Source organism: Zonotrichia leucophrys, chromosome 4A, assembly GCF_028769735.1.
Source record: "Zonotrichia leucophrys gambelii isolate GWCS_2022_RI chromosome 4A, RI_Zleu_2.0, whole genome shotgun sequence".
Taxonomy (NCBI): domain Eukaryota; kingdom Metazoa; phylum Chordata; class Aves; order Passeriformes; family Passerellidae; genus Zonotrichia; species Zonotrichia leucophrys.
The window spans coordinates 17,995,809-18,013,798 of NC_088174.1; the positions used below are offsets into that span (position 1 = coordinate 17,995,809).

The following is a 17,990-nucleotide window of genomic DNA, read 5'->3' on the forward strand; positions in this document are numbered from 1 at the left end:
GACTTGCAAAGCATTTGTAAATCAGAGTTAAAAAATGCAATAACTCTGGTAAGCAAGCAGCCATGTGTCCCAGGAGGGCAGGCAAGCCCAGGAAGGGGAACCAAGAGCAGCTGTGGGACGACTTTTCATCACATGGTGCAGCTGCAGCCGATGGTTGCACATCTTCCTCCACCACTCAGACCAGGGTACATTAATTACAATGTACCAGCAGTAAAACAAAAAATCCCCTGTGATGTTTGCAGTGATGTGTGGTGTCCCCACACCTGACTTCACTTTTTTCTTTAATGTTTTGCTAAAATCAGGGATGTGATCCGAGTTCTACTCCATCAAAACTGAATTAACTCAAGGCCTGGCTGTACATTTGCTCAGTTTTCTCGATTTCTCACATGTGCACTTGCTTTCACTCACACCACAAATTATTTTTGGCATCTTGTGCCAGCTGCTCCTGAATCTTAGAGGTCGGTTAATGTAAAGGTTTTACTGAAGAACACTTGGCTCGTGCAGTATGAGCAGCATTGTGGCACATTTCGAACATTTGAGGACAAAAAGTTCTTGAGCACTGGAGAAGCTATGCTGAACAAGTAGAGCTACAGAATTTGGTTTAAAAACTCTTAAACTTGTGCATAGAGATGCCAGGCTGTTGGAAATTCTTCTGTTTTCTCTGAATGTGGACTGACTGAACTTTGTGCTCCAGATACAGGTGTTGCTTAATACAGAAAAATAGAGGCAGCAGAGAAAACCCAAAATGGTCATTAGAGCTAATTGAAAAAAAACCAAAACAACAGATTTGAGCATTTATTTTTAACAAGCCATTGTTAAACTGGTACTGTAGAATGATAACCTGTAAACTATAAATGGATGCAGCTGGAAATAACATGACATTGCAAAGAAATGATTAAATTCATGATGACTTGATTAATTTCATCATTACAACTTAGGTATGGTTAAGACTGTATCACAAACTATGTCCAAATAATTATTGTTAAAATGAACAGAATGAGAAAAAGGAAGATTTACACAGGAAGGAAGAGATGGATCTCAAAGGAAATTTTAGAACAGAGCATCTAGACAGAGCTTGCCATATTTTATAACCCCGTAACTTCTGCTGCCAAAGTTCTACTTTGAGTTCAAGACACCTGCCAGTTTTAGAGCTGTCCTTTTATTTGAAAGGTGGTATTGTCAGATTTTATCAACAGGTGTTCATGATTTAAAAGGTAAATATTTCCCCCAGTACTCAGCTAAGCCTCAAAGAGTCACAAGAAATGGACAACCCCCTGAATCCCAGGTTTGTATCACTGTGTATGTACTAGACACAAATCAGAAATTCACTATTCTGTCTTGTTTGCCTTTTGGGACCCTCTCCTAGAGGGCAATAAATGGATATATTTGTATCTGAATGTGAACTCCAAAGGATTGCCCTTGTCCCACCAAAGCAATAGATCACGATGGTGTTCATCACTGCTTATTTAACATAATTTAGCAGGTATTGATTCAGCTATACACCAAAATGTACATTTTTCTTTTAAAATAGCCACAATATTGATATGAAGACATTTGTCAACATGACGCCTTTAATAACCAGACGTGTGACCCATGATGTTCCTCTGTCCACGCTGATATATCCTGAGTCCTTCAGTTTTCACAGCGAGGCTCGGCCGAAGGGATTCTGGAATCCACATAAATGGTTTAAACAGTTTTCCATTGCTGTAATCCATGGGCACAGGCAGATGACTCAAATATTGCTCAGCCTGCGGAAGAGAGAGGCAGCTTTGGGGTGCTCCAAGCGCCCTTCCAAAACCTACCGGGAACTTTCACCAAAGATTGGGCAAGAAAATTTACAAGAGCACGTAGAGACAGGACCCGGCGGAATGGGTTTAACCTGGAAGAGCGAAGGTTTCCATTCGATATTAGGAAGAAATCCTAATAGAAATCCTAATGCTGTGCGGCTGGGGCGGCCTTAAGCACAGGCTGCCCAGAGCAGCTGCGGCCGCCCCAGGATCGCTGGGCGTGCCCAAGGCCAGGTGGGACGGGCATTGCGGACACCTGTGCCAGCGGCGGTGCCCCGCCCACGGCAGGACGGGCAGCGCCGGCCCCTCCCAGCGCCCCGTGCCATAACCCCGGCCCGGGCAGCAGCCAGGCCCTTCCCCGCTCCCGGGGGCGTTCCGAGCTGCCCTCACGGCTCCGCCATTTGCTGCCCGCTGCCGCAGGGCGCAGGCGCGCGCCGCCCGCTCAGGCGCGGTGGCTCGGGCGGGCCGTGCGCGTGCGCGGCGGGGCCGGGGGAGCAGCGGAGCCGCCCCGGGCGGAGCGGGCGCGGGGGGCCCATGGGGCCGGTGCGGCCGTGAGCGCTCCGCTCGGTTCGGCTCGGCCCGGCGGGGGCAGCCCCGCGGAGCCATGGACGGACACGCGGCTCCGGGCGCGGGCGGCGAGGAGCCGCTGAGCTCCGGCAGGATGAACGCGAAGCGCGGCGGGCGCGCCGCGGAAGAGGAGAGCCGGAACAAGCCCAAGCTGGTGAGCGCGCCGGGAGCGGGCGGGGAGCGGGGAACGGCCCCGGCTCGAGCGGCGGCTGCAGCCGGAGGAGGGGGCGCGGATGCGGCGCTCCCGGCGCGGAACGCGGGGCGTGGGAGCCTTGCCGGGGATTGGCGGCTCCGCGCTCCGGGGCTCCGTGCGGGTTCGGGGGAGGCAGAGCCCAGAAGGGCCGGGCCGCGGTGCCGCTGCTCGGGGCCGGGGTGGGCGCTGGGCGCGGGCGGCGGCGGAGGAGTTCCCACGCTCGGGAGGGGACGGGGACAGCCACAGGGACAGCGCTGCTCCGCAACCTGTGCCCGCTCGGCGGCCGGAGCCGGGTGCGGCCGGCCCCGCTGAAGCATCCAGAACCATCGCGGTGATCGCCATGCGAACCACGTGCTTGCCAATGGAACCTCTCACTTCATGGGAAAACAATCTCACGGACTGGGTGGTGTCTTATGGCTTTTTGGAACGTAAATCCTGTGCAGGACTGCGGTTGCTTATAATGGCTGTACTCTTTGGTTAGTTTACCGACAGAGCTGATAAATGAAAATACAGGTGGAGTTCAAGGCAGCATCACTGGGTTGTATCACAGTTCATACGTGCTGCAGCAGCGAAAGCTGTAATGTGACAGTGTTTACGTTTATTGTTTACATTTGTCAGTTTCACGTGTTGAATGGACCCTGTTGAACTCAGTGCTTGCTGTATTTCCAAAAGCAACAGTGTAGCAGACACTTATAACTCACTGAGTCCTCTCCTTGGAGAGAGTACTCAAGTTACAAACTTTATTTAACCTGTTGCAAGGGCTTTCCCCGATGCTGGTAAAACTGTATCGCTATTGAAGTTCTCCCACCGTGTGCTCCTTTAATGATTATCTGCTGGCTTTTAGATATCAGCCTGACTACTGCAGTTTGGATTCTTGTGGTTTGTTTGGGATTTTTCTTGTTGTGGGTGGTTTTTTTTTTTCCTCAACATGAAGTTAGCGTTTGGGGAAGTTGGTAAATTTAACATTGAGGCGTAGAAAAGTTACTGAAAGTTGTAATTGTTTCAGGGGATGACAATCAGAAGCATAAATTACTTTTACTGAACTTGTATTAAAATTCACAAAGTGTATCTTGGCAAAAGATAAGCTCGTGTGGTGTTTTGTTTTGTTTCATGGTGTTATTGGAAACAAACTCGTGTTTCCTTGCATAGGATAAACTTTGTATAAACAGCACCTTTGGGTATGTTTATATAACTACCCCTACTATTTCCTGCTGAAGTATCTAAGATGCTTTCCCTGCCTGAAGATTCCTGCAGGGAACTGATTCAAAAATCACTCAGGGAAGTGCTTCTCTTGGTAGCTGTGAACATAAACTTGAATTTTGCTCTAGCAGTAGAGAACTCTGTTCTGATAGAAACACATAATTTGAAAAATCAAAGTGAAATGAGCTCAAAATTGGGTTGAACAGGATGCCTATTTCCGCTGCATGGTCTATTCACTTATTTTAGAATCACTAGAATAAACTTTCATTGTTCCATTGAGTGGAAAAAAGAACATTTTGTTAATATTTGACTTCATTCACAGCAGTGTGCATTTGTTTCTTGAGGGGGTGGATGATTGCAGTCCAGCAGCACCCTGGATCAGCGCAGGGATGTATTGCTCAAATCAGAGCCTTCTGAAAGATAGCTTTGCCCTGGGGTGGGTGACTGGCCTTTGATGATGGAATGGAGTGAGTGGGCTGAATAGGAAAGCAGGTTTTTTTTTCACTCTGGACATGATGTACCTGACACAAAGAGAGATTTACTTTTGAGGGAGAAAAAGGGCTGGGATTCAGGTGTGCTTTTAATTGAGTTGGAGTGACTGGACAGCCAGATTTAGCAATTATTACCGTGGGTTTGTAAGGGAAGAACAAGGCTGTAATCAGGGAAAGGCTTCATCCATCATACAGGAGAGTACTCCTACAAAATTGTGCTGGCTTTAATGGGAATGACGAGTTGGTTCTGCTGGGCTGGCAGTGTCCCCAGGCACTGGCAGAGCACTCTTACTTGCACCTCACCCCTGTTCTCCTCTTTGTGCAAGATAAAGATGTGTTTGGGACCTGTGGCAAGGAAGCCACGCTGTTTGTGCTGTGCTGAGCTGTCGCTGAGCTCATATCCAAAGTTCCTCACAGCTGGGTGTGGAGATGTTCTTGGTTCATCTTTGTGACTTATAATCCATGGAGTTTGATGGAGTGCAGAGGTGAATCAGCCTGCAGTCCCTGTCAGGTGTTGGGTGTAATTCCAGGAGCTCAGACAGGAGTGTGCCTCCTCCCAAATTGATTTCACACATCCAGGGCAGTGCTGAGCAAGGGCTTGCTGGGAGAGCCTGTGCAGCTGCACACAGAGGAGAAAGTATTTCTGGTTCCTGGCACAGCAGCTGAAATTAGGCAAATCCTTGGGAAGGAGTCCAGAGGAATGATATTTTTATGATAAAAATGGCTGTAGGTGACAGAGGGCTAGCAACTGAAGTCGTTATCCTGAGGGAAGGGAAACTAGAATAGAAAGGTGGAAGGTTTTCATTTCCCTGTTCTCTTCATCTGAAACTAAAAGGTGTGCAGTGCTTTCTGCCTGCAGACGAGCAGGGCTTTGTTTGGTGGGGATTTTAGGGCTGCAGCCTGATCAATGGCACTTTTCCTGATGGACAGGAAGCAGGGCTGGGCTGTGGGGAGAGAATCTGTGCTGGGAAGGAAAACAATGCTTGAAGTAATTCTCTGTAAGACAATTGACTATGTACGCAAGTAATTAAGGGTGAGCTGTATCAGGACTACTAATTCATTTATTTTCTGCTTTAGGTAGTTGGGAGAGGTGTTCAGGTTTCATGCAATTTGTTGAATGTGACTGAGCTGCACAATGAAAATTTAGTTCCACTTTTTATAGAGAAGTGTGTAAACTTGAATATTTTACTGAAGTTTGGTATCAGTGTTAACAGCACCTGGACTCAACTGCTGCTGAGGGAGCTCTGGGTTGGTGTTTTTGTTTTTTTTTTCCTCCTCCTTTTTTTCTGGCTTAAGGACTAGAGGTTGGAATAAGTGCCTGGTATTTTTGTCGTCATTTTTGTTTACAGTGAAATGGGCAGAAAAAATCTAGATTGTTTTGGCAAACAATCATCTGATCTCACGTCAGCCCTGAGAATAGGCTGGCAGGAGGTGGCAGAGAGCAGCTCATGGGTTTGGCAACATGCTAAGTTGCTTGTTTTACGGCATGCCTGTTCTGCTAGGGCAAACACTCTAAATTAAGGTTGTCAGGGAGATTGCTGGGATTCCTCTGTTGGTTAATGCTTAACTCAGATGTTCTTTGCTCTCCTCCACGCTTCAGTCACATGGGAAATAGATAATTCTGTCAGGGACCTAGGAAATGGGAGTGCTTGAGGGTGTCTGCTCTGGTTTACAGAGCTGGGGTTGCTTACCAAGGGCCTGGAAAGTTGAGCATCTTGGTGGTGGAGAAGTTGAAGCCAGACTTTTGACAAAAGTTCGTGGCAGAAGAAGGGGAGACAGAGGTCATAAAAAGGAGCTGGAGAGGAGACTAAAAGGGGAAGATGATTTGAAGGATGATCAATTATTTGTTGGGCAGAGACACTGAGATCACTGTTGTTGGAGGTTTTCAAGTTCTGAACCTGGACAGAGTCTTTAGCATGCTGATGTGAATTTGGTGGGTGCCCTGAGAAAAGAAGTGAGATCCTTTCAAACATCTGTGGTTCTGTGAGTCAGCACTTGAGAAGAGGTGCTATAACAGGATTTGGGGTGCTCTGGGAGTGGTAGAGCACTGCCTGACTAGAAATTAATGTGACCAGTGGTTTTTGGTGGTGTTTTTAATTCCAGTGAACATCTCATGTCACTGTAGGATTAGCAGAAGCTCGTCGTGGCCAGGACATGCTCACACTCACTGCTGTACCCCCAGGCTCCCTCCAGGTCTGTGTGGGAGCTCCTCAGTGCAGGATTCTCCACTTCCTACAGACCACGTTTCTGAAAGGGGCTGCCTTCTGAGTGTGATGTGGCCTTTAGAATCAGATTAGGAGGAAGATGTTGTGTAAATAACTTGCAAAACAAATTGTTAGGGGGAAGAGAGAGCTCCTTTAATTGGAGAGCAAGAGGATTTGGTGATTCACCCAAGGAGCATCTCATATTTTCTTTTAAAAGCAGAAATTGTTTGTGCTTAACACTGAAGTCTTTTAAACCATGTGAGCTTTGAGAAAAGCTAGGAACTCAGCATTCTGACTCATGTGCCATAACCTGGCATCAAACAGTGGGATAAAAGTTTTTAGGGAGTTACTTTAAAATAGAAGTAATCTGAGTGTGCTTGGGAGAGGTTTCCCAGCTGTGCTGTACCACCCATATCAGTGCAGGAGTGGGGTGATTGAAGTTGTGCCTATCAAACCCTGTCAGACTGTGTGCTGCAGGACCCACCAAAAAAACCAACAAACTGTGTTCTTCTTGCATGACTCCTTTAGATATCTGTGCACTGCATACGTGAACTATGAGTCAGGTTGAGCAGAGATTTTTGGCAATCAAATCAAATGTCTTAGATTTGAAATCACAGTGTCTCTGAGTGAGATCTGTGCCTGCCTGCAGAGAGTTCTTGTTTCAAGTGTATGTGTGAGGAAGTGCAGCAAAATGCTTGTGTTCTAAAAGAGTCTTGGGATAATTAGCTCAAATCAGGATATTCCAGCAAGCAAAGCTGTCCTGGGTGACTTTATGATGCTGGTACCCCCATTGGTCTGTCTAACCCCGAAATAATTGTGCACCTTTAGGGCTGGTTCTGAGAGCAACGGGGGGAAGAAGAAGCACACAGTTTTTCTCCCAAATTTGCCCTGAACCAGGACAGAAGTTATCAAGGGTGCAACCATTACTGAAGAGTAAAATGAATATCTTCTGGAACTTCTGTTGCTTGGAGTTGTCCTGGCCGGGCACTGCTGCTGACATGGAGGGTGGGGCTGGCTTGGTGCTGATGTTTAGGTCAATGCTGGAGCCTGTAATGGGAATTGCTGTTGACACCGTGTGAGGTGATAGAGACAGTGATAAGCCTGTCTGTGGTAATTAAACTTCCTGAACGACTCCTTGTGAGACAAAGCTGTAGAGCACTTGTGAGCCTGCAGGAAGCTTTGCAAACAGAGCAGATTCCACCAGGCTGGGTGAAAGGCAGCTGTGAGAGCTGGCAGTGGGCACGGCAGCTGGAGGTGGTGCTGGATGTCCAATGTGCCCGGATGAACTTTGGTTCTGGTGTCCCAGAACTGGGATTACTGGTGACCCAGCAGGAGGACAAGATCTGCCTCTCCCCATGCTACAAGATAACTTCATGTTTTCTGCATCATTTGCAGTTCTCTGGAAGTAAACAATAAAGCAGTAATGGCTAATAACATCCCTCTGCTTCTTTTCATCCTTGTCCAAATTGAGGGTACAACAAGCAATGTCAGCTGCTGCTGGAGCAACTCTCAATTTCAGTTTGTTCTTCATCACTTTGCTTGTTCAACCTTGAAGCACAAGAAGTTAGGAGATTACTCAAATGAGTGGTTTTAGCAGTTGCTTGAAGTTTTTATATCATTATTCCTTACAAAAAATAATGCAGTAACTTTGTTTAGGAGGAAATAAGGTTTTTTTTTTCCTTAAAATCAGCTATGGTGGTAGAACAGATAATTTTGGGAGATTCAAACAATTGAAAACCCTTCTTTAGTATTTGTGTAGCAATTGATAAAGCTGCAGGTAGACAAAGGTGACTTGTCTTAAACTTGCATATTGGTTTTGTATCAAACTGATCTTCAAATCTTGTGAGTGAAGTGGTTTTTGCTGCAGCATTGGAGGAGTGAGCAGCCCAAGGATTCCCACCTGCACCTGTGGCTTCTCCCAGGCAGATGGGTGGGATGTTGTGTGACAGAAGTGGCACCAACACAGCCTGCAAGGCAAATGTGTTCTACCTGGTAACAATAAATGGTGTGGGAGAAGGGGGTGCCAGGTACAGAATTGGCTTTTTTAGGGAGCAGCACTCCCTGCTCCCCTTGGTGCTCTGCTGGCATCAGTTCTGTGTGGCAGTGGGACAGACAAGGTCCTGAAATGAACCTGTCAGAACCATCCCTGTGCTATTTGCTCTTCTCTGATTATTTGCTAGAACCAATGAGATTGGAATTATGGCACATTATAACTCCTGTTGGATGAATTTGTCTAAAGTTCATCCACCAGTTCCATGGAATTGTGTCTGCTTTTCAGCCCTCCTCTCCTGATCACCTGGACATGATGTGATAGCAGCACAGATCTGAGAAGGATCTGCTGTGGCAGTGAAATAATAAAGTGATGTACATCATGATCTAACCATGGACTCTTCTGATTTACAGAAATGGAGAAATACCTTGGAAGTTCAGTTCTGGAACAAGCCGCACATGGGAATTTTATGGTTTGCTACAGCTCCTGAAGGTTTTAGGTTCACCTGGGTGTGGTAATATTTGGCCTGAAGGTGTAGTGCAGAGTGTCACGGCACCACACCTTGTGTGTTGTGTAAGGCAGGGCTGTTCTGAGGAGTTTCTAATGGCTACAGGCTCCTCCCGTGTCAACAGGAAACTCTTGGGAGAGTGAGGGAAGGGCAGAGCTGGGGTGGTGCTTGTGGCAGGCAGCCTCTTGTCAGGCTCCCTTCCTCTGAGTGATCCTCAGGGAAATCGTGGGAGACAGGAGGGTATTGGGGAAAATGATGAATGTGGTGGATGTCCGATGTGTCTGCTGCCTGCACGTGTTCTTTGCATACTGTTACTAGAAATCTTTTCAATTTGTAACAATTTAAACTTGTTTCAAAGGCTGAAAATGTTACTGTAAAAGTGACTGATTGAAAACAATGTCTCTGGAAAAGGTACTGAGTTGTATTCCTTAGTGATTTTTGTGTGTGTAAATATATATATTAACGCACTGCTGCCCTACTTATAGTGGAAATATGAACTTTTCTTTTTATAACAAGACCCCATTAACACATTTAGTTTGTCCCTTTGAGTCAGAATAAATACATAAGAACTTGCTTGAGGACTGTGGAACTTTGAGTGCTGCTACCTTGCAGTTTAGAATAAGTTTCTAAACAAAAAAACTAAAATATCTGGGGAATAGTGGTGTAGAATCCCAACCCTTGGTGCTGCAGGAATGTTGCTCTTCAGCCAGGAGAGCAGCAGCTGTAATTTTAGGTTCCAAAGGCTGAGGGAATTGCAGCATTGCTGGGTGCAGGTTGCTTTGAGGGACACAGCCTGGTTCTTGGCTCAGGGATCAGCTGGTCAAACATTAATGACTTTGTCCTGGCTGGAGTCACACAAACTGCTCCATGCTATGTGTGAAGGTGAGAGGAAATAACCTGAGACCTTCAGTGTCCCCGTGGACACCTTTTTGTCACAGTTAGTTGGTTATTATGTGTTCACAGTGGCTCTGTATAAATTCAGGTTGGGCTCAGGGATGGTGGAACAAGCCAAAATGAGTACTTGGTCAGGAGAAATGTTAGTTCTGCAGTTCATTACTCCTTCTTAATATGGTAGGAGCTAATGATGGTTGTTATAATGGCCTTTAAGGGTGCCTGTGGCTCAGTGTTTTTAATGAGTGTGGCTTTGTCAGGAACAAACACAAAGCCAACGTGAGATTCATTAGATTCTAGCTCCTAATAACAGAATACAAGCTGTTAATTCTCGTGCAGTAGAAAGTTTTCTGCTTCCTTGTCTGCATTTTGGTTCTTGGTGTTCTTTCTCTTGCTGTGAATTATTTTTGTCTGTTAAATTTGAGTAAGTTCTGAAGTACTTTGGTTTCATAATGGAGCTGAGCTGGATGTTTGCATTTGTAATTGTGTGAGTACAGGAGGAGATGAGAACTTGACAGTTAATGAGAGCTGAAGGGGTTGTGTGTCCCAGCTGTATCAGAACAGGGGAGAATTTCCATAAAGAAGGAAGAAGACAAAGCACATCAGGCTGGGAATGTGCCCTGGTACCATGTGTGTTTGAGTTGTTGTGCCAAGTTCCACAGTGCCACAGGAGCTGAGCCCACTGCCATCCCTCAGGCTGGCCCTGCCCCTCCTGGGAGCTGCACACTGACTTTATCTGATTTGTGCACCCTGAAGGGAATGGTACAGTAACAAACTCACAGCACTGGGTTTTGTTTGCATCCTCCAGTTTATTGTAGCTTAGTGGAGATGTTCCCAAACTGGAAAGGTGAAGAGTGCAGCAGAGGTTTGGTGAAGGTTCTGCCTGAAAACCAGAAAGGCAATTTTCATTTTTAATATGCATTCATATTTGAACTTCAGACAGAGCTTGGGTGGATAGGACAGGCTTCCTAAATCCATTAAGGTTAGTTTATACTGTTCTGTGATTCAGACTAATTCCTGAATGCCTTCTAAGATAAGCAATATTCCCATCAGTTAACATTTGATATTTCAAAAGAATTGTTTAGTGAAAAACCTCTATAAGATTCATGTGAGTGTTCAGAGATAGCCAAAGCACATTGAACACTTAAGATAAGCAAAAAAGGAAAAAAGATGGTTTATCTCCTTTAACAGAAAATAACGGATTCTCCATAATCTGTGACAAGTTTCTCTAATTGTCCTGAATTCCAGTTTCCTCTTAATAGGGACCCTCACCTGTACTGAAGTCAAGTGATACCGTGGGATTCCTCATTATGAAGTACAATGTAATTCCTCTCTGCTCACATGCTGCTTCATTTCCTACTTCCCCAGAGGACAAATAATCTTCTGAGGATGCTGTTACAAACAGGAAAGAATAGGGAAAAGAGCAGGAAGACCTGGAGTGTGACACAGCAGCTGTACATTGTTCAACCCAATACTCTTTGCCTGTTGAGTACATTGTGGTCCATGCCTGTGGAAATTATTTAATCTTGAATTTCAGTTCTGTGAGGAAAAGCCAGAGTTGCCTGCTATGGCAGCAGCACTACTCATTTTTCAGGTTTTAGCATCACATCATTTATTATTAAGGGAGAAAAAAGGGGCTTTACCACCAGCTTATTGTGATGCAGGGATCAAATACTGCTCTGATTAAGTACTTGCTCTTTACTTGTAGGTCTGTCTTGGAAGACAGACAACATTATTGTAAGAAGTTGTTGACATGATCCCTGGGACCATGTTCCAAGTCTGCTGAGTACAGACAAATGAATGTTCTTCACAAGGAATTGCAGCTCCTTTGGCTCCCTGCACCCCTTGTGCTGCCAGCTTGTTTGTGGGCTGTGGTTTGGTTGGTTGGATTTTCTTACTACTTACAAAACAACCCAAACAAAGCAGATACACATGTTCTCACTTTCTCAGAGCCTATCAAAGGCAATCTATTCCATTTTCCAGGAACTGCCCAGTATCCAGTGAAGCTCCTGCAGCTTGCTGTGGGTGTTCTGCTTTATTTTTAAGTGTCAGTCCTCTCCCAACAGATGCATTCTGCCAGTCTAACTTCTCAAATGGTTTTGTAGGAAAAATCCAAATGGAGTCTGACACTTATTTCAGTGTTTACTGTACCCACAAGAGCAAGAGATGTTCTACACAACCAGCAGCATGCAGTGAAAAATCTTCCCAAATCCATCTCCTCACAGAACAGCAAGAGAAGTTTAGAGAAGCTGAGCCTGTCCCTTGCAGGGCTATTGGGCTGTCCTGTGCACCCTGTCAGAGAGGAAGCAACTAAGCTGAAATGTAAAAAGTGTCTAAGTATTAGAGTGAAGAAATTTCTCAAAGCACTTTCTGCTTCAATTTTTAAGATAATTTCAAACCAACTCTGTCAAGTTGCTCCTCTTGAGAGAAAATACTTGGGTTACAACAAAAGATTAATTTCAGGTTCAAGGTGTGTGATTGTGTTAAAAGGGTAAAAACTGGGATTGCAGTTCAGTCAGAGCAAAGGTGACTCTTGTCATGATGGAAAGGTGTCTGTTGAGAGAGTGAGGCACAAAAGGAGTCCTGCTCTCACTGCTTTTCACTGGCCCACTCAGAGCTGTGCACCAGCTCCCGCTCAGCCCAGCAGCTGCCCAGTGTCCCAGTGAGCACCTGCACCCAGGAGGGCCAGAGCAGGGAGCAGCAACTCCGTGCACATCGAGTATTGCTGCCACAAAAACTGCTCTGTGCTCCCTCTGGCATGGAAGCAAAGAGCTCCCACTGCTTCTATCTCAGTATAAAATTAAGATAAATCTGCACTTACTATGTCAGGAGTTGTTTTGACATAGTTTTTCCAGTTTAACTGTTCCAGAATATTTCAAAAAGCACTTCACCATAACATTATACCAAAAAAGCAAAAGCCAAGTTCCCTAAAAACTCAAAGCTCAAGTGAACCACATTTTTGAAAAGGAGGCAGCAGAGACCCAGTGCTGAGTGTGGTTCTGCTTTGCAGGAAAGCAACTTTGCTCTTTCCAAAGCCTAATTTGCAGAAATTTTAACAGCAAACTGTGTTGATAGTTTGAAGTGAGGAATGTAGAAGCTGTAGAGCATCCTGAGGAGAGCCTGTGTTTTTGTGCTATGGAGATCACGCTGTCTCTAATGAAAAGGCTGCTGCACCTCCACAGTGCCCAGGGAGCAGAGCAGGGCCCAGCTCCTGGCTCTGCCTGGGGAGCAGGGGTGTGGGCCCTTGTCTGGTACAGCTGCTGATGGCCAGTGTTTGCATTTCAGCTGTGCCTCTGGAAAATGCCAGGACTTCCTTCATTTCCCTCTGCACTGGCAGATGTCTCAGATCAGCCTAACCTGATCTGGGTGTCCTGCTGCCACCCTTGCCCTGTGTCTCACACCCAGCAATTTTGTTGGCTTAGATTGACATAAACTGCAGCTTTTGGAAAAAGCTTATAATTTTCTTCTGTTTTTAAAGCTTACTTATCAATGAGCACCAAGAAAACCTTGTCTGAAACAAACTTTTCAAAACAGTAATGGCACTTTGAGCTTCAAATTTTATATATGTATATAAAGTTCAGGTATTTTCCTCAACTCCTTTTGTATCTTCAGTTACAAAGCTGATGAAATTGACTGTTTGTTTACAGTGATTTTTTTTTTCCAATTTCTGAATTAATTTGCTGCTTGACAAACCTCAGCCCCTGGCATTTGTGAGGGGAGTGTCTGATATGATCCCCATCCTGTGGCATCTGTTCCCTCCCTTCTGTTTGGGAGCAGTGCTGAGGCATCTCCCAGCAGGTGATTAAGGATTGGTGCCCTCTGCTGTTAATGATTTACCAGCCTGCCTGACCCTCGGGCTTTATTTAGCACGGGGAATTATCAAACGTATTTCTGGAGCATTGCTCATTTGTGGATGGTCATTCTCCTGGGGAAAAAGTGGGAAAAGTGGGCAAGGCTGGCAGCTTCCCTGGGGGCGGTGGTGCCATCCTGCCCTGACTCAGGGATGCCAGCACTTCTCCATCTGCATTTGGGCAGCCCGTGCTTCCCTCCATGCTCAGCTCAGCTTAAGCCTTCATTTAAAACATTGAATAATGCACATTCAAGGAGTTTGTGAAGCAAGCAGCTGCAAGGCAAACAAGATTTTTTCCATATGGTGTCATATAGCCCAAATGTAAACGTACAACAATAGTAACAAAACCATTGGTATTGCTCAATTCAAGTGTTTTGGAGGAAGCAGATGGATGACAACAGTCATTTCAAGGATTTTCTGAAAGCATGGTGAATGCTCCTCAAAGTGTGAAAAATATTATGCTAAAACAAACATTAGTAATAAAATTAGCAAAAATATAATTCACAAAATGCCAGGTATACTTCATCATGGGTAAAGATCTTGAAAGGCCTAAATGAGTGTGTAGTCCTGGTTTCTGCACATCAGCTTTTATAGCTTGGGTATCTTTTCACCATTTCCTAGGTGCCTTTTCAGATTTAATTCCAAAACTGAATATGTTAACAGATGGCTAAATTGTCTAATGGGAACATTATTCATTCTCTGAACTGAAGAACAGAGGTTGTAGGAGTGATTTCTATTTTGTGACTAAGACCTACATTCAAGATGCAGACAACTTTTTATACTTCAAATATTAGCCAGGCTGGGATTTGTCCCTTTAAACTCCTTGGGTTCAGGTGCTCATTTGGGAAGTTATTCCTTTCCTGCTTGTGTGCAAATTAAAAGCTCTTGTCCTTGAGTGGGGCTTTACCATGGCTTTTGCAGGTGTTGAAGGTGAGGTAGATTTTAGAAAATGGAAATATCAGCACAGTTAAAAGAAAAAAAAGAAAAAAGCATGGAAGCTGAGAGAAGGTCAAGTTTCTGGTTGCTACCCCTAGAAAATGAGCTTTAGTGGGAGCAGTTCCCTGAGCTTGCAGCCTGGCTGCAGAGATGGGTGTTCCAGCACATCACACTTGCTGGGCAGTAAAGGGAAAATTGCTGATAGGTTTAGAAGTTCCCCAGCTGATCCTTGTTCATTCTGCACGTGGTGATCTGGGAGTTACTGTACTGCTGATTTGATTTTTGTGCTGAGAGTGAGACTCCTGAGCATAACAATTAAGAACATGAGAAAGTAATACTTAAAAACAATCAATCCATGTAAGTGCACCTCAGTGTACAACTCGTGGCCAGCTTAAGTGATTTGGAAGGTTTTATTAAAACACAAGTTAGGGAAAGGTGTAAAAAAGTAGACTTGCTGTGAATTTTGTATTAAAAGTTGGTGCAATCGCCTCAAGTAATTGGGTTCTGTGGATGTGACATTGTTGCTGCCTGCCTGCTGTTTGCATGAGGAAGCACTGATTTCTGCATCAGAAAATATAGTGATCCACAAATATCTTTCTACTCTTCTCATGTGCAAGATTTCAATTACTCTGAATATTAACTTGGCTGAGGCCTTTTGAGATAAAGAATTGTCTGCTGCAGGTGCATTAGTATATGTTATTATTTTTGTGTGATTTTCTGTCATGATCTGTCGGTGCTTATAAAAGTAGCCAGATGCACAGAGTAAAGTCAGACTGGGAAGAGGGACTAGAAAATGATATTAACTGTTGAAGGACTGGGAAGGCTGTGTTTGAAAGGGAGAATCTCTATCTCTTAAATCTTCTAAGTACAGAACTAAGTAAGTGAGTAGGAAGTGGTTCTCTGGTATAGATGCTGAAGAAATTCTGTGCTTTGTGTTGATATTTTAACTAGGAGAGAGAGATGATCTACAGCTGCCTTAAATTGTATATGTGTTTTAGATATAAATGTTAATTTGATATCCCTTATCTGCAAATGTTTCCCCAGGGATTTTTGTGAAGCCTTTTCCCTTGGGCTGCTCCTGCAGACAGGGACTCAGTGTCTGTAACAAGCCAGGAAAGTGCAGATTTTTGTCTTGTGTTGCTCTGGCTGCCTCATAGATGGCAGAAAGAATAATGCTGGAGGACTACAGAATCTACAGTATCTTAAATTTCCTTCTAGGGAGGTAAACTACTTTTGGGTTATGTTCTGAAATCAGCCTGGAAGTGCAATTTCTTTGTTAGCACAAGAGATTGTCAGATGCTGTGAGGATCTGTGGGTGCAGAAGTGCCTTGGCTTTGCCTGCAGCTCCGTGCAGTGTCTCTGCTACCTGTTAGATGTGCTGCTTATCTCGAGTGGCTGCTGGCAGCAGTGGAGTTGTGCACCAGAAGGAAATCTGGGTCTGAAAAAATGCAGTGTGCTATCTTGTTTTAGTGTTCTGTACTTTGCCCAGAGGAGTTTGAGTGACAAATGCAATATAAGTGTAGAGATGGGGTAGATGATCCTGTTCCAGCTTCTGGCAGAGATTGACAGTACTTAAATGAGAAGGGGAAAAAATGTTCTCATACAAGTAGTTCCTAAAATGTATATGGAGTTTCAGAACTTCTTGCTTGCCTGGCTGTCTCTTTATTAAAAACAGGGTCAGGCTTTACTTCATTTTTCTCTGCAGTCTCAATTAAAGGTTTATTTACCAGAGTGGTAAGTGCACATCTTAGCTTTGATTTCAAGATGATATTTTCCATATTTGTAAAATATAAGCCCAGATGAGGATAATACAGGAGAGGTGTAAGGAAGGGTGTTGAGATGTGACAGTTTGGAAGGTGAAAGGTTGCTGTCAACACCTGGATGTGCAGGTGTGTGTCAGACTCAGGTGGAGCTGGTTCAGAAGAGCCCATCTGGTGCTGTGTCACATTGTGACCAAAACAGCACAGACAGAAAGAACCCCCCAGTGCTTCAGCTCTTGCTGAACAGCCCTTCCCAGTCTGCAGGATTTCTGCTTCTTGTGAGCTCCCTCCAGGAGCAGGGTGGGTGGCCTGGAGGTGGGGACACAGCTGGGACAGCTCATCCTCAGTGACCAAAGACATTCCAAAACGTTTTACATCCTGCTGGGCAGCAAAGGCAGGGCTGCAGGGCGGGGAGGAGCAGTTTTTCCAAATCATCAGCTGCTCAGAAGCTGGGTAGGCATTGGCCTGCTGGTGCCAAATGATGGCTTTATTTGTTTCTTTATTTTCTTTATTCCCATCAGTTATTACATTATATCTCACCCATCAAGTGTTTCTTGCTTTTGTACTTCTGATTGGCTCCATGATCCTGCTGGGAGGGAATGAGTGGGGACTGACCTGGGAGCTGGGGTCAGTCCTCTCCACTGTCCCACGGATTTCTGAATGCTTCTGAAATTCTGTCCCCCATGAGGTCTAGGCCTGAACTCCTTTCATGGCTGCTTTGTGTCAGCTGAGCAAGGTTCATGAGCCAAATGTTTCCTCAATAATGACTGTTGATGTTGGTGTGCAGTATGGGTGGCTTTTTTGGCCATGAATAAAAGTGTAATGCTGGTGATTGCTGTCAGCAGGATTTTCCTGCTTAGGAAGAAGTGATGAGGGAGGGAGGGAGGGTGGTTTGTGCATCATCACTTCAGTGATTGAGCCAGTTCCTCTGCGGGCTGCCGTGACTCAGTGGCCAGCACAGTTGGCAGGGGCTGCAGGGCTGTGGGCACAGCCTGGGCAGAGCTGAGCTCTGAGCTCACAGCCCCGTGTGCTGCTGACATGCTTCTGGCCCTGCACAGTCTGGGTTTGTTGTGGAAACCCTGCCAGGAGCCCTGGCTGCTCCTTTGGGCACCTCTGGGGGGCTGCAGCTCTGGGGCTTTGTGTGCCTCAATTCCATAGCCACAGGATGGGGTGCAATGGGCACAGCCTGGGCAGAGCTGAGCTCTGAGCTCACAGCCCCGTGTGCTGCTGGCACACTGCTGGCCCTGCTCTGTCTGGGTTTGTTGTGGAAACCCTGCTGGAGCCCTGGCTGCTCCTCTGGGCACCTCTGGGGCTTTGGGTGCATCAATTCCATACCCACAGGATGGGATGCAATGGGATGCAAGCTTGCTTTTACACAGAAAAAATGGACATTTCTTGTCCATTTGCCTGCAGGTTTTTAGAAGACTTAGTGAAATTTCAAATGCTTTTTAATGTTAAATTACATGAAATAGACTCCTTTATTCTGAAGCAGTAGGTAACACTGTCTTTTTTTCTTTGATTTGTGTGTGTTGTTTTTTGTTTTTTTTTAATAGAATATTCAAATAAAAACTTTGGCAGATGATGTGGTAAGGTCTTTGTAGCATCTTAATTTG

General features: G+C 45.3%; 1 protein-coding gene and 1 long non-coding RNA gene across 4 annotated transcripts in view; one reads left to right on the forward strand and one right to left on the reverse strand.

The window, feature by feature from the left end:
* Positions 1–944: 944 nt before the first annotated feature.
* Positions 945–2,193, reverse strand: LOC135447769 (uncharacterized). Its single transcript, XR_010440299.1, has 2 exons — positions 1,840–2,193; positions 945–1,748 (listed from the first exon to the last, which is right to left on the reverse strand). It is a non-coding gene; the product is annotated as an uncharacterized LOC135447769 (long non-coding RNA).
* A 79-nt stretch (positions 2,194–2,272) lies between these two features.
* DIAPH2 (diaphanous related formin 2) overlaps positions 2,273–17,990 on the forward strand; it is a 169,668-nt gene continuing 153,950 nt past the window's right edge. For all 3 annotated transcript variants that reach the window (XM_064712729.1, XM_064712728.1, XM_064712730.1), the window contains exons 1-2: positions 2,273–2,508; positions 17,931–17,963. In XM_064712729.1, the coding sequence (XP_064568799.1) occupies positions 2,392–2,508; positions 17,931–17,963 (150 nt within the window). In that variant the 5' untranslated portion in view covers positions 2,273–2,391. The remainder of the gene's footprint in view (positions 2,509–17,930; positions 17,964–17,990) is intronic.